We start from the raw sequence: 15993 nt of genomic DNA on the forward strand, positions 1-15993 counted from the left end.
TGAAAAAACAATGCTTGATAATGCCCAATTGTAATGACAGAAAGTTGCTAAGGTTACGAATACTAGGATGTATATATAATGTAAATCAATTGCGAAAATGGCTGCTTATGCAAAATCTATAGGAATGGCACTCAGTATTCGCTTCGATTTGCTTGTGGCGCTAGCTCGATTCGTATTCGATTCGGTCCCAAAAATTGCTATTCGCACATCTCATTTGCCCTGAACCCAGCAATTTTCAAAGCTACTGCCAGCGGTATGACTGGTAAACTTTGTGGAAATAAAATCTTACTTGGCCCAGCTTGCAGCTTTTGCAGAAGAGTGGTAAAGCAAAGTTCAATTTCCCGCTGTAAGAGCAAAATAAAACAGCTTTGTTAGCGAGTGAAACGCAGTTTCGCAATATTGAGTCGTGAATTTCGTACCTTGAACGAGTCGAACAGGAAAGGTCCCGCCTTTGAGCTTCCCAGAATCCTTCCGTATGAAAAAAATTGGAAAAGCCACATCTAGAATAATTCCACTTAAGACTTTCTTTTCTGCTAAGAACATGAGAAAACAAGGCGAACTGTTATATGTTGCCGAGAGAGATCTGTTGGAAATTTCGACGAATAAAAATTTGCAGTTCCGCCGGAAAGACGAAGCACCGATTGCGATAACAAATTAGTAGATAGCTGTACAAAGCAAGGATAGTAGTTTTATCGGCCGTATAAACTTGTAAACATTCGTTAACTAAAGTAACAATGATAAAATCCGTAAGCATGACTCAACGAGGACGTAGGAAGAAAAAGGCACACGGAGACAGCTCTGTCTTTGTGTGTCTGCTTCTTTCTACGTCCTTGTTCAGTCGCGCTTATACATTCTATCATGAATTAAAACCAACTAGCCCATCAACGTGTTTTAACTAAATGAACCAACACGGTGTCACGCTTGCATAGGTATACATGAACACGCATCGCTCAATGACAGCGGAAACTGCTTGTGAAAACGCTGGAGTTAGGAATCGCGGCAGCAGCCGCGAGCCAACTGACCTGCATCTGTCGCTTCAACGACTACGAAACGTCGAAAGCCCAGCGCATACGAAGCTACCGTCACTACGAGCACTTTCCAAACGTCGCAGATCGCTTTGAAGATGACGCCGGCGCGGGCGCGTACTTTAGCCACGTCCTAGACCGTTTTGAAGACGCGGTAGCGCCGGCAACGAGTCTCTACGGCGTCCGGCAAAGGCGTCTACTACGGCGTTCGCGATTCGCGTGGCCATCGCCGTTGTAGACGCCGTGGTTGTGTCCAATCTGTACGGAGCAGCGGGCGAGGAGGACATCAAGGCACCGAACAGCCGCCGGAGAAGAACGCCCCTCCTGCCTCGCCTCATCCCCGTGCCTCGCGCGCTACAGGAGAGGGCAGGTATCCGGGCGGCGTTCCTCGCTCACGCACGCGAGATTGCACCACGTCCGCCGGCTCACCCTCACATACTTTCATTTATACGGAACCTCACGGCGACGGCAGAAATGTGCGTGGAGCGTCTACATAATTGCTATAGCAATAAAATCCGAGGACATCTACGCACTTCTTATGAGGTATGAATGCGAAAGCATTAATGTCGAAATAAACACCGCTGAGCGGCCTTTCGAGTTATGTACTCCTCTTGGGCAAGCGAACGCGCTGAGACTCTTGGCGCGTGCTGATTTGTCCTTACCGAGGCGCAGTTAGAACGCTGACTACAGTTTACGCGGCCAAGTAACGCGCGGATAACACAGGCTTGCGAGAGCGAGGATGACGTGGCGTCGCGGCAATGACCTCTCCCTTCCTGCAACACTTAGTCCGCTGTCGGGCCAGAAGGTGTACCCTTTCGCCCGCTGTGCCCCGACGAGGCCCGAGCCTGCAAGTACGACACAGTGTCACGAGGCGCACTCGTGACATGGCGTCGCAGCCAATGGGATATTAGGTGCCGTTTCGACTCTACGGACGTCGCCGACTTCGCTAAATCGGCCATTTGACGCTTTCGCACACACAAAACTTAAACAGAAGACGGGAAACCCCGCCTCAACTCGGCGCTAAAATAAACGAGAAAACATAATGGAATAGTCGCACAACCTTAGTGAATAGGGAACATAAAATTTTAATTATGGAAGTTATACGTGCCAAAACCACGCTCTGATTGTGAAGCATGCCGTAGTGGGCGACTCTGGAAAAGTTTAGACCATCTGGTGCTCTTAAACGTGCACCTAAGTACATGCGTGTTTCAATATGAAACTTTGTTTTAAAAACGACGCTTTAGGAAAGTCTGTTCATTAGCTGCCCGCATTGGTTTGCTTGCCTCAGGTTCACTTTCCTAAAGTTTTTTGTAATGGCTCTCGCTGGATTTCCCAATGTTAAATGTATAACCTTGATTACACTTTCCTCGCTGCCTTGCTATTTAAATGGAAACTTCACCTCGGGGCCAACTTCGGTTTCCCTGTATAAATACACGTAAAACGAGGAAAGACTGATTTGATCAGTTATACCGATTTAAACAAAGTTGTCGCGTTTGATACAGATAATGAATTTTTAGTGACTCTGGGTAGTAATATTTCAATTTATGGCTTGGAACGTTTGATTAAAATTTTCCAAAATAGGGAATTTTAGACAAGATGGAAGCATGAAGCTTACAAATCCGTAACTCTGCAAGAAAAACAGATATTGCGGTTTTCTAAACTGCATCCGTGAAGGAATACAATGCAGACAATTTACCATATGCATTTACTGCTCACGTTAAAGTAATTAGACTGTTTACGAGAGTTTCGAAAAAGTTATATTTACAAATAAGTGGTACATTTGAAATCAATGTACAATAGATTAATTTTATCCGCTCTAGATTAATTATTATTTGCAGTTTACAGAATTATGATACTATCGTTCTTTCTCTTTTTTTTTTTTTTTTGCTCAGTTGCAGAGATCCAAAACTGATGCTTTAGTTTTGAAAATTAGCAATTTTCAATAATATGATATATGACGGCATAATTGTAAATATTTGCTTGCCACATACACTACAATTTGACTTTTTTTATTTTAGGTCCAATAACAGTGTCCCAAAATCGGCGCCGTGGTTCCTGAGCAAAATGATTTCTCTGTTATCACGTATTTAGATTCGAGCTCCCGGGCTCAAGTGTTCTCAAGTACGGCCTCCGAATGCGCTTCTTATAGTAATGTTTTATAAAGACAGTACTTCGTTTCAAAGCTGAACCTTGATTATGGATGTAATCATAAATATACGGAGTAGTGCCTCGTATATTGCGCTCTCAGTTTCTACCCAATAAGACGGCAAGAGCACAAAAAAGAAAGGAATCTATGGGCACAGAGAAACGTCATGATAGAAACGAGCATTTCGCGTGGACCGAATAACATCGGGAAATGACGAGGACGAGAAAAGCGACACACACATGCATTGACTTATATATACTATCACTTCCAGTAGTGCGCGGAACATATAAAACACGCCTGACACACTAAAACAAAAAAATAAGATACAACTTGGTGCGTAAGTTTAGAGGAATAAGCGGTTCTGATTAAGCGGCCAAAACGGACGCGTGATTTCGTGTGTCAAATATATGCTTTATGTTTCGTACACTTCAGAAAATAAAGGAAGTTGTAAGTCAGGGCATATGTGTCACCTATTCGTCCTCGTCATTTCGCGATGTTTGTTCAATATGAACCAGAGCAAACTAGCCCATCAATAACCTCAACACAGTATTTCGCATGTTTATTATTTCCGTTCTGAAAAGCGCCTTCCGTTGAAACACAGTTTCTATTCAAAACAACCACCTCAAAATTGTCACATTGGCGCCCCGCACTTAACCTTCTGTGAAGTTTAAGATGTCCTCAAATAATTGAAGAGGCTAATGCACAAAGCTCAAGCGCCACTCTGAAATGCGCTTGTTTTCTTGCCGCTGTAGCCTAGAGGAGTTTAGGGAACAAACCAATACTACAGGCCACACGATAGTCTTGTGAGCGCTGGCTCGCATAACATTTGTGGCTATCGTTTGATTATAGCTTTCATATGCAAGTGATATAATTGCCGGTTATTGTCAGGTAGGTCAAGTTGGTGCCGATTCGTTGATATTATCGGGTTGTCTCTTTGCGCACACTAGTACGAACAGGTTCAAAATTTTTAATTTGGCGCGTGGCAGTTTCGTACAATTCAGTGAATTTAACACTGTCTTTTTTTTTTCGCTTGGTCTGCAAGTGGCAGCCAAGCGCGCAGCTTGTATATAACCCAACTTTCAACATGTAATAATCCCTTGATTAGCGCAGTTCGGAGAAACTGCTTTAGACATGCGGAAGATCTGCGAAGGCTACCTGATGGTCCAAAACCTTTAGAATGTTTAGATGTGGGATCAATGCAGCATACATGTGGATCTTCTAGCACAGCATTGTCAGGTGCAAAGAGCATCGTGTATCACAAGTGCCCCTTTTTTATTTTCTCTGTTTATTTCCGTTTTTTGTAGCTTGTTTGCTCTAAACAACGCAAGGAACTTAAAGCTAAACACCTTGCAACCCCATGCGCTTACTGGAACATTCATTAACGAATGACGCACTGTTACAGCGCAGGCACGATATCGAGTAATAAAGAGATAACGCTCTTTGCCCGAGCTCTTCAGCACTGGAACTATTTGCTGTGTAACCTTTTTCGTGGTTCCATTTTTAGTAGCAGCGGCTTTTTATTGCGATAGCAGATATATGGACATTCCAGGTGCTTTTCTGCCGTCGGCGCCACCACCGCCGTCGGGGTCGCCGAGTGCCGTATGCTGTATGTGCGAGTGAAAGCACGCGAGTGGAGTGAACTATCGCGGCTGAATCTGGCGCACGCGAAGGAGGTGAGCGGAGAGCGAACGCGCCTAAGATGGCGCGCGTTTGCTGACGCGCGTTTGCTCTCCGCTCATCTCCCTCACGTGCGCATGTGGTACCGCACAGGCGCACTGGCGCCTAGGCTGGCCCGCTGGACCAGCCGGGCCCACTAGCCCGCTCTCTCGCACCTCGCTCGCGAAAGGAAGGAAAGCGTAGAGGCAGCGCGAGAGGAAGGAGAGGCCTTTTCTACTCCGCCAGCAACTGCGTACTTTGCGCGGTCGGGCGCGCCCTATCTTGAAAGCGATCTTAAAGCGGTTCAGGCGCATGTGCGTGCTGTGTTCTCGCCGCTCAGTTTGCGTTGAAACGATAGACCTCAAGGTCACTTCGTTCCCTGCTGCTGCTGCTGCTGCTGCTGCTCTTTGCTCATGCAACGCTTTGACAGCGACCGTCCGCCGTCAGCGAGTGTGACGTGTTCATATTTGGCTGTGCGCACTAACGCCATCCTGGTTAATTGAGTTAGCAAGCGAATGTTTCCATGTGTCATACAGCTGATAAAACTACTATCCTTAATTTGCATAGCTCTTAACTAATTTACTATCAGCATCAATAATTCACCTTCGGGGCTAAACTGCAACATTTCTTTTTCCCTCAGGTTTTAAGTGCCGAACCCATGATCTGATCGTGAGGCACGCCGTTGTGGGGGAGTCGCAAATAATTTTGCCCGCCAGTAGATCTTTAACGTGCCGGTCGTCTTTGCATTTCGCCCACACCGACATGCGAGGGCCGCGGCCCAGATTTGATCCAGCGACCTCGTGCCTAGCAGCGCAACATGATTGCAGTTAAGCCACCGCGGCGGCTCAACACGTTATGCCCTATGTCTATGCGAAGCATAAAATAAAGGGGAGCAGCGTGCCCTGCGCGAAAAACAGCGGCGACGTGACTAGTAAGAGGGCATGACGATAACGACTCCATGACGACTATGGCAACATGACCAGAACGGCTTCACGACCCTGATGATGCGCATAAGACGACGGAATACCGACGGCGGTGACATGACGAAGATGGCATGATGGCTACGATAGCCTCGCAAGAGAACAAAGACGTTTACGACGGCGACGGCGTCTATTGCAAAAGCGTCCTTATTTTGATGCCGTCACGTAACGTTCGATTAGCACGATGCGTTAGATCTGCGTAACTTTATTACGGACCAATATTGCTGTTGCAGTAAAACATAATGTTGTCTTTGAGATTGAGCAGTCATAGTTGTCAGTTGCACATACCGTATTTTTTCATGGAGTATGGCCATTTCTCCGGCTTCCAAGCGAACGCCCTTTGCTTTGAATAGACTTCGAATTGTGTGTTGCAATCTGCAAACAAATTTAAGTTCACGTTAGCACAACAGGAATTTGGCTGCAAGGCGTATTGCATGTTCTGAAACACGTTCGGGAAAACATTCTGCACTGTAATGTTAAACGGAAGCAAAATCAGAATGCCTGAGGTCATTGATCAGCTGGCCTTGTTACAAACAAGCATTTCGCGCATGCTAAATTTGCAGCAATTCTGAATTCATCCGCAATCCGACAACAATGGTAAGGTAGCCAAGCACGAAAGAAAAGGGGCTGCTGCACAAGTACTGAATGAAGTAATCAGTTTTTTGGTAATACGTATCAGTTTTAAATGAAAACTCGTCACATGAGCACTTCAAAACATTGGTGGATATAGAAAGAAAGTTAGAATGCTGCTTTTGAAAATGTTCTCAATGAAACTCTCTTTAATAGACGTGAAATAACGCGCAAATATAGGAAATAATTACTCTGAAGCCTAATATTTTAAATGACAGCCCACAAAACATTTTTGTAGCTGTGTTATGCCTTAATGAATGACGCTAAGCGCTTGTTCATTGGAACACAACATGAATCAATATTTCCCTTACATGACAACAATCGCGGCTGAATTATGGTGACATTACATGATAACCGCGCCAGACTCATATTTCTGTCGAAGGCAAAATCGCTTCACCTCTCTGAAAGCGCGAGACATGAGAACTGTAACTTCAACTTACTGAAGTACAGAAAAAAATGTTGCTTTAAATGGAATCGGAGTTCATTTCGGCAGTAGCAATATTGAGGCATATGCTTAAATCAGACGCCAGCATTTCGTCAAGCGTAATTGTTCGCCTAATTTTCTCAGAGTGGTAAACGGCAGTACAGTGTATCGTAGAAACGTTGACACCAAGTAAAAAAGTTTTCGTCTTCGTTGTTGCACAATTGTTTGCACCTTTCAATTTATTCGCAATCTAGAGAGACTCCAAGCGTTTCATTATCACTCCATACGTTTCACGTATCACAGGTGGTATTTCACAACACCAGCGGTGAATAGCGCGTGCGCTTTTTTTCACAATTGATCAGTCTATGCTAGCGCTCACATCCGAATTTTAATTGTTCCACTCCTCCGAAGCTGACCTTCGAACTGGACATGCAGGAGGACAGCGTACATGAGGCTCTTTGAGACACTTCTTGACTAGCGCTTCAATGTTCGCTCTGTCCCCGGCCGCACCTCACGATACCACCAACAAACAGGAGCCGGGCCTCGTCTGCGCTCGTCCGCACGGACAGACCCGGCTCGGCAGGTAGGTCCGGGCGAGTCGCGTATACGCCGTCGAACCCAGAACAGCATGGCGACACTGACACAATAGTCATGGCATGAACGCGCATGGAATGTTCGTATAATTGTTATCACAATAAAACAAAACCTCAAATGCAGACGCACTACTGGACATGTTTCGAGCAAGCAAGCGACATTACGCCGATCAGACAAGGGCGTCGCCGGTGTTCCGGCTCCATCTATCACGCCAAGGAGGCTTGTAAACTTCACTTAAAACGTCTGCACCTCACCGAAGGGCCAACCTTCAAGCCCTACAGGTACCACATACCAGAAAAAATCGAGCGTGCTACCTATTAGCATTCCGACTCGCAAGACGCCTTCCATAGCTGCCAAGGCCGTTAATTGTGTATTTAGTTATAGTACACAAAAGCACTAGTGACACCGGTTCTCATGTGCTGCCGTTTGACAGTTGGGTCATAGATAAATAAATGCCAGGTTCTGGCTTTCCATATGAACTCCGAGAAGCTGCCCAGCGTTTTTAGCCGTGATGTAAGACAGTATACTTTCAGCATATATGTAGCAGCAAATCGTGGGTTGTATGCTCAATTCTGGATGAGAAATTTTACAGGCCCATGTAATCTTTATACTCATATGGGACTCCAATGGATGTAACAAAGTCCTATCAAGTATAGATCTATTATGCGCAATATAAGGATTCTCTTGAAGACAAAGAAGCACTTGGGCACCAGCGCTCGGACTGCGGGCGTGGGAAGAGAAAATGAGGCAGAGTGAAGCAGGTCATCGCAGGGATGGCCTCTTGTCTACTTCCCTCTGTTACAATGGCGCAGTCTACAAGAAGCCTTCCTTAATGCGTTCGAGCCTTAAGTGCGTCCTCGAGGTTTTTTGTCGTGCCAGGTTCCTTCTACCAAAGAACATCGTACACGCTTCCTGGGTTATGGAGCCTGCTACCCTACCACCGCCGAAAGTAGCCGCAGCACTATCAGAGGACGTCGTCTAAGCCTCCGCGATGCCTCCAGGGCCGGACTCTACCGGTGATCTCTTGAAAGCCATCGCCAAGCTGACATTACAGCTGCAGGTTATGACGAGCCTCCGCATCCGTCAGCGGTTGCGCCGTACTTCGACCTCACACTGAGACAGAGCTTCGGCCCCTCCCTCTTGGACCCGTCCTGTCTGGGAACGCCGTCCATGCTTCCCTCGGTGATCATATCCTCCCAGGCACTACTCGGACCTCCAAACAACCAACGTGCGCCGTCGATGCTTTCTTGGTGGTAGAACAGGCTGCCGTGATTATCACAAAGAGAACACTGTCCATGGACTGTTACGGTTGGCGCGCAACACCCAGAGCAAGAATGATGCTCGAAAGACCCTGCTCAACCAAAACGGTGGAAGGATTCCTAATTTTCTGTTGTTACCTCGTGTGTATGCCGGTCCGGCAGACGCCCCGCAGTGATGACAGGCCCCTTTGTGTGTGCGACCAAGGGAAGAACCCTTTCCACGAACTGTCCGACTCTAGGGGAGAACGCTTTCCGCGAACCAACGTTACCTAGAAGATCAGCCGCCTACGATCCCCGACCCGCGTCTCGCCGCCAGCGGAGGAAAGCACGTGCGAACGTCACATGGGAGAAGGGCTCAGCTGCCCATGATCCCCGACCCACGTGTTGCCGCCAGCGGAGGAAAGCACGTGCGAACGTCACATGGGAGAAGGGCTCAGCTGCCCATGATCCCCGACCCACGTGTTGCCGCCAGCGGAGGAAAGCACGTGCGAACGTCACATGGGAGAAGGGCTCAGCTGCCCATGATCCCCGACCCACGTGTTGCCGCCAGCGGAGGAAAGCACGTGCGAACGTCACATGGGAGAAGGGCTCAGCTGCCCATGATCCCCGACCCACGTGTTGCCGCCAGCGGAGGAAAGCACGTGCGAACGTCACATGGGAGAAGGGCTCAGCTGCCCATGATCCCCGACCCACGTGTTGCCGCCAGCGGAGGAAAGCACGTGCGAACGTCACATGGGAGAAGGGCTCAGCTGCCCATGATCCCCGACCCACGTGTTGCCGCCAGCGGAGGAAAGCACGTGCGAACGTCACATGGGAGAAGGGCTCAGCTGCCCATGATCCCCGACCCACGTGTTGCCGCCAGCGGAGGGAAGCACTTGCGAACGTCACCTGGGACAGGGATCAGCAGCCCATCCACAGCCAGACTAAGTGCCTGTCACTTGACGTTGACGTGACCAAGATCCCGCCTACGATTTTAGGGTGCCTATTTAAGGGGCCCCGCAATGTATTTTTTCACTTCACCAACCATTGAACAAACACTGCAAGTATCGCACTAGAAATCCTCTCGTCCTTGCCTGGTCGCCATGGTCTACCGAAATCCTGCAGCCTGCCGACAACACCACGCTACTCAATAGTAACGTCGGTCGAGCTTCGAGAAACAGGCGTCGCAACAGCAAATTGTTCCTCGTTCCTCGGGAAGCTAGACAGGCAGCCTGGAAAACATGAGCCACTGCGACTTCCAGCGACCGTGACGAAATACCGCTGCTTTGCGGCATCCAAGACGACACCATCCTTTGAGTTCAGGCTATTGGATGGATGGTTGATGAATGGATGGATGGATGGATGGATGGATGGATGGATGGATGGATGGATGGATGGAAGAACTTTAATGAAAGGTCCTGCGAGCAACTGGACGCAAGGTCCCATAGAGCCCCTGGCCGCATCGTGGGCTCACTGGACGGTCCTGAGCTGCTCCGCCAGGTCCGTGCTGCGTAATGCTTCTTGTAGCCTGGCGGAGTCTTGATCCTCGTTTGCGTGGGTCCGACCACACGGCCAGAGCAAGTGATCTACGTCTAGTGTGCTATGGCAATTTTCGCAATATGATGTTTTGTATAGGTCAGGCATGTAGTGATGTAGTCTGTTCTGCGTGGGGTACGTGTTTGTTTGAAGCATTCTGAACGTGAGGGCTTGAGGCCTGGTAAGCTTATTGTGAGATGTGCTGTATATTCTGCGGTCTAGATAAAAGTGCTTTGTTATCTCGTTATATGTGGAGGGAGGGTACCGATTCTCGCTGGGATGGTCACGACCAGAATAGGTGACGTCGCGGAGGGTTAGGTCTCGCGCGTTCCTATGAGCCATTTCATTGACATTGCGAGGGGCGTCCTCGATATCTCCGACGTGTGCCGGGAACCAGCAGATGGTGTGATGCTGCAGCGGTGCGGATCTATTGATTATTCGTAGTGCTTGGCTTGCAACTGCTCCTTTCTGAAAGGCTTTCACGGCCGAGCGTGAATCGCTGTAGACGTGGGTGGTGGTCGGGTCTGTGAGCGCGAGTGCGATGGCGACCTGTTCTGCTATCTCGGACGTGTGGGTCTTGACTGTGAGAGCGTTTGTGACTTGACCTTGGTTATTGATCGTGGTGGCAACGAAGGCCTTCCTGGTCGGGTACTGTGCCGCGTCTACGAAATAGGCTAAGATCTTCTTATCACGTATTTCACGCAGGATGAACGATCCGTGTGCCAGCCTTCTGGGTTGATGGTGCGCGGGGTTCATGTTCCGCGGGAGTGGGTGAACCGTGTAGGAGTTGCGCGTGTCCGCCGGAACGCTTTGATATAGATTCTCCATTACAGTGGTGTGATCACCTAGTTTGGCTAGGACTTCTCTACCTCGTTTGGTTCCAGAGAGTCTTGTCCATTGAGCCCCTTCTTGAGCTTCGGCAATTTCTTCAAGTGTATTGTGTACCCCCAGTTGCAGCAGGAGCCCTGTCTCGGTGTTCTTGGGGATTCCCATTGCTAGTTTAACTAGCTTCCTCAGTTGCACATTGAGTTTGTCCTCCGCTAACGCCTCGCGTAATTGTCATGCTCGGCAAGACGAAAACAAACAGCTGCTTCCAGCAAAAAGACTTTCCCATGCAGCCGAGGCATGTGAGAACTACGAAGACATCAAGCAGCGGTTCTGGTCTGAATGGAGTGTAGCTCTCATAGCTGTTTTAGGCCAGGCTCCTTATGTCTTATGTGAGCCCGGCCAGCGCGATTCTACGCACGGCGCTTCTGAGAGCTATCGCTTCGATGCTGCGGCAAGTATGCCCTACAACCCTCTGACAGAGTTCCGCAGTGGACCCCCTGCCAAGCTTTCCTTTTCCGCTGCACGTGTCTGACTCAGCGTTGGCACCTGACGTCATATATTCATCACAAGAGGTTGAGACCACTTCCCATCCACAGCAATCGGCAACGCAGCCTCCAAACTCGCCTTCTGTTGGGCACATGAAGGCGGCGGCTCACCGGGTGACCGCGTCGGCTCCATCCGAACTTGTCGAAAACGCCCGACGAATCACTGCTTCCGCTGTAACCTAGGGCCAGACACCCTCCGTGCTCAAGATTTTCAAAACCTTTTCTAAGCCCACAGCAACGACAGTCGGAACAACAAATCCAGTTCGAGACCACGAGCGCAGGCCGTCTTTCCCCATTGACATTGCGGGCCTGTCAACTTCTTCTGAAGTCGTGGCTTCTCACGGAACATCACTCAGTGTCCCGCCTCACAACTGCAGGCAACGGGCCGCTGAGCTCCGATGCCGGAGCGTTAACACTCAGGCCCACACAAATATGTCCACGGATCCTAAGAGTGAGATACTTCGGGATACGTCAAACCCACACCTCCGGACTTCACAGCAGTCGTTGGCATATTGCAGAGACGCCCATGTCTTGCCTAGTGACATCCCACTGAAGGGAGCCAGGGAGGAAAAACGGTTGTGATGATGATTACTGAATGCAGGTCTGTGAACGAGGGCTAGTCATCTCCAAATAGCATGAGCACTGGCCAGGATGGCGGGGCAGCACGAGGCGCGTTATCTAGATCTGCAGGTTCGAGCACCTTGAGGAGCTTTGTTCGATCAGCGGAAACTCTCCAAAAGCGCAAGTTGCGCCCCATACTAGCACGGATGCTCTTCCCTCCTTTGAAGAAGCCGCGCCGTAGACAACCCCGATGTATTGCGAGCGACCGCGATCGATGTGACAAACCACGTTCAATGCTACAAAAAGCGATTCAGCGTCAATGATCTGCTGCCACGTTCTCCCCACAGCGACGGCCTGATCATCTCAAAGACCAGCGACCAGAGCGCAGCTCTCAGTGCCGCCCACCGAAGGACATGGTTGCACAGGCACTGGGCGGGTCAACGACGACGAATTTAATTTCTCAGCCCTGTCGACTGTGGCAAGTCGCAGCCTGGACGAGCGTAATCATTAATCTTGAAGACAAAGAGGCACTTGGACTCAGGCGCAAGAAGAGGACGAGGCAGAGTAAAGCAAGCGATCGCAAGGAAGGCCTCATGTCTGCTTTTATATATATATATATATATATATATATATATATATATATATATATATATATATATGATCAGCGCAGGCGCCTTCACCGGCGGTCGGAACTCTTTATACTCTAAAAATTTCAGCAAGTTATTTTTTCTCTTTTTCATTACTCGCAGAAAAACCGACATTAGAAGGTTAAAAATGGTAAGCCATTCCACTCCATGAACGTGGATGACCTGCGAAGCTGTTTAGCCCACGACAGAGGCAATTTCGAACAAAGGTACGAATCATTTAACGTGATCTTTATATGCACTCGCGTGGACGACGAGACGCCGCCCCGAAGAGCTAGAGGAAACTGGACACGCGTAACTTTCGACGGGCCCGCTACCACGAAAGAGCGAAAGGAAAGTGGATGCGCAAGCGCTTGGAACGCAGAGAAAGAGAGGGCGCTTCCAACCTTGACATCGCCGACTAGAGTCAAAGTATCTGGTCTTTTCTGCTTATTCTGATATGGGTTCAATTTGGGCCCAAGACCTGAAACCTATTTTTCAAGGTTGGCGCACTGCTTGAAGCCTGCTTCCCCTCCGGCCGCGGGTCGGCCCTGTAGTATGCTATCGGCCAAGGGTTTTTGCACACGCAGAACAAAAATGCACACAACCCTAAGGATAAAAAGCTTCGCTGCTGCACCACTGGCAGCTGTGGACAGCAAACCTGGCACACGATAGTATGGCATTTTTCTCCCAAAAAACGCGCTCTTTTATTTCACAATTAAACATTATTTACTTAGATCTGGTCTGGCGCTATTACACCTAAGTCATATTTGTAATAAATTTGAATCCACATAGTTTCTTAACCTGTCGAATATTTGCAACTGGAAAGCAAAATAAATCAAGGGATGTTGTTTCGCGTCTAAGGCACATTATATAATCCTAATTTATGTTTTGACCTCAAGACCTTGGCCTTCTTTCTTAGCTTCCAAAGTGCTTACAAAGTTATTGAGGACTAATATTGCGACGCAGAAGATATACCAACTGAATTTCCTGAAAATTATTGGAATCCATAGTATTGCGAGTAGTATTCGAAATTCATTTATTATCACCAAATCTCCAGGTATATTGTAAGCCGTACGTCATTTTTTCTCCATATCTATCCAAAATTAGTCTTCAGTAGTACAATTACAATTTTTTCTCTGTCTTGCCTTCTGTGGTGACCGCCTGCCTCATCCGCCTATAAGCTCCCGTAATCGCACGATCCTTTTGCAACGCCGTTGTTGATAAGCGCGATTTGGTAGAGGAGCAGCAAGCGAGCTAGCCGCCACATGCCATATATACGGTTTTACGCAAACTTCGTGATTATGTGCTGCAGCAGCAGTATAAGTGCAACACAACATCTCTAGGGCCATATTCTGTAACGGTTCGCTCTCACGAACGCCATTGGTCGGCGCTTCGCCGTCGTCATCCCTGGCGGACGTGACAGCAAATTTTGTTGTCGTCACACAGCTTGTCAACTAACGGAACCACGGAGAAGTGGTTTGCTCGAGCGCCGTGCGTAGTCACGATCATGATATCGAAGGTTGCTAAGGCAACCGTGGCCGTCTGCTGGTATCGAGAAAGACGCCGATGGCTGCTTCTATGGTTGTGTTTCTATGAAGCGTTGACGAAAGACGACGACTTGGTGAGAGGCGACGGTGCGTACGACATGAGCGATGAAGAATTCCGAGGACATTTGAGGCACTAGAGAAATATTGTGCGATGGATTTTTCACGAACATCTCAGACCGCAAGATTTAGTAGGGTTGACACTGGGACGTAAGTGCTATGCGCGCTGCGTTCTTTCTACAGCGAAGCTGTTAAAGACTACTTCCCCCAGGGTCGTGTCCATGTGCCGACGCAAAACTTGATCCTTCTCCTCCGGCGTCCACGCCAGACGCAACCTGCGTTCGTGCCGTCGAGTACGTGCCGTGATTGACGCGGCCCTACTGGAAAAAACGTTACTACGAGGGTCAATCTCGAAGTTAGGGCAATGTCAGCCTGACACGGGGCAAATTGGCAGTGGCTTAGCTCAGCTGTGCCAGGATATACGCAGCGAAAGCTAAGGTATAGCATGGCTAGCCTTGGTTAATCTTTATTGCAAGTCCAGGTTAGTCTGGTGGTCTGGCTGTGTTGCGGCGCTTAGCCAGTCGTTCGGCGCGCTATTCGTCTGTTTCCTCGGCGATTCGTTTCCTATTCATCTCGTTCCGATGTCGATTCGAGGCCTCCACCTGCTCATCAGAATTGTCGCCGTCCATACTGCCGCCTCAACTGTGGTAGCGGCGCACGCGAGCTTCCCTTTTCAATCCTCCGACATGTTGTCAGGCATGCGACGCAGCTGGCGAAGCGAGTCGAGGCGAACGCAACGACGAGGAACGCAGTGTGACCTCATGTGCCTCCTCGGAGCACGGCCACGGCGAAATCGTAAGTTCGCGGCCAGTAAAGCTTTCGCTTTCAAAGAAATAAATTGTGGGGTTTTGCGTGCGAAATCTACTATCTGATTATCACGCACGCCGCACCTAAAGCTTCCTGTTGAGAGGAAGCTTTAGCTCGGATCCCAACTCCGACGCGGCCTATTCAAATACGTGTAAAACGCAAGAATCCTTTTCGAAGATAACCCCTGGACCGATTTTGATGGAATCTGTTGGTTCTAGTGACTGTTGGAAGCAGAATTTCGAATTAGGGCTTGAATGTTGTGTTTCAATAACTCGAAAGTTCAAAAATATATATGCACGAAGTTTATATATTACTAGCTCTGCATGAAAAACACATATCGTGGTTCTGTAACAGCATCCATTAGATCATTCAAAGCGGACTAATTTCATATGTGAATTTATATCTTACGCGAAGTTGTTACATTATGTACAAGGGTTGTGCAAAAGCTGTATTTCCATGTTACTGAATCTTTCAATTCATGTGTAACATGAATCTAATTTTTTTGTATTTCCATATTACTGAATTTTTTATTTCTTCTGCAACATATCAATTTTGTCCGCTTGAGATGTGCCATGAGATGAAATTCACAGAATTGTGGTATAATTTTTTCATTGCTGAGTTACAGTCTTGTAAACTTCATAATTTCGTTTTCAGAAAAATGTTTGCCAATTTTTAATAAAAAGTTAACAGCCTCAATCAAATACTCAAAACCAACAGTCACTAGATTTTAAATTTTTCCTTTAAATGCAACAAATCTCGTGAAATTCGATGCAATGTTTGCCGAGAAAAATGA

At 48.1% G+C, this 15993-nt stretch overlaps 1 protein-coding gene across 5 annotated transcripts in view; it reads right to left on the bottom strand.

Moving 5' to 3' along the window:
• The window catches only part of LOC142572956 (proline-rich protein 5-like), a 65804-nt gene that overhangs the window by 17817 nt on the left and 31994 nt on the right, over window positions 1-15993 (bottom strand). For 4 of the 5 annotated variants that reach the window (XM_075682438.1, XM_075682436.1, XM_075682437.1 and 1 more), the window contains 3 exons: window positions 6096-6182; window positions 420-468; window positions 290-344 (listed from right to left, as the gene is read on the bottom strand). In XM_075682438.1, coding sequence (XP_075538553.1) covers window positions 290-344; window positions 420-468; window positions 6096-6121 — 130 coding nt within the window. In that variant the 5' untranslated portion in view covers window positions 6122-6182. The remainder of the gene's footprint in view (window positions 1-289; window positions 345-419; window positions 469-6095; window positions 6183-15993) is intronic. The other variant, XM_075682435.1, reaches the window with a different exon arrangement.

Source organism: Dermacentor variabilis, chromosome 2, assembly GCF_050947875.1.
Source record: "Dermacentor variabilis isolate Ectoservices chromosome 2, ASM5094787v1, whole genome shotgun sequence".
Taxonomy (NCBI): domain Eukaryota; kingdom Metazoa; phylum Arthropoda; class Arachnida; order Ixodida; family Ixodidae; genus Dermacentor; species Dermacentor variabilis.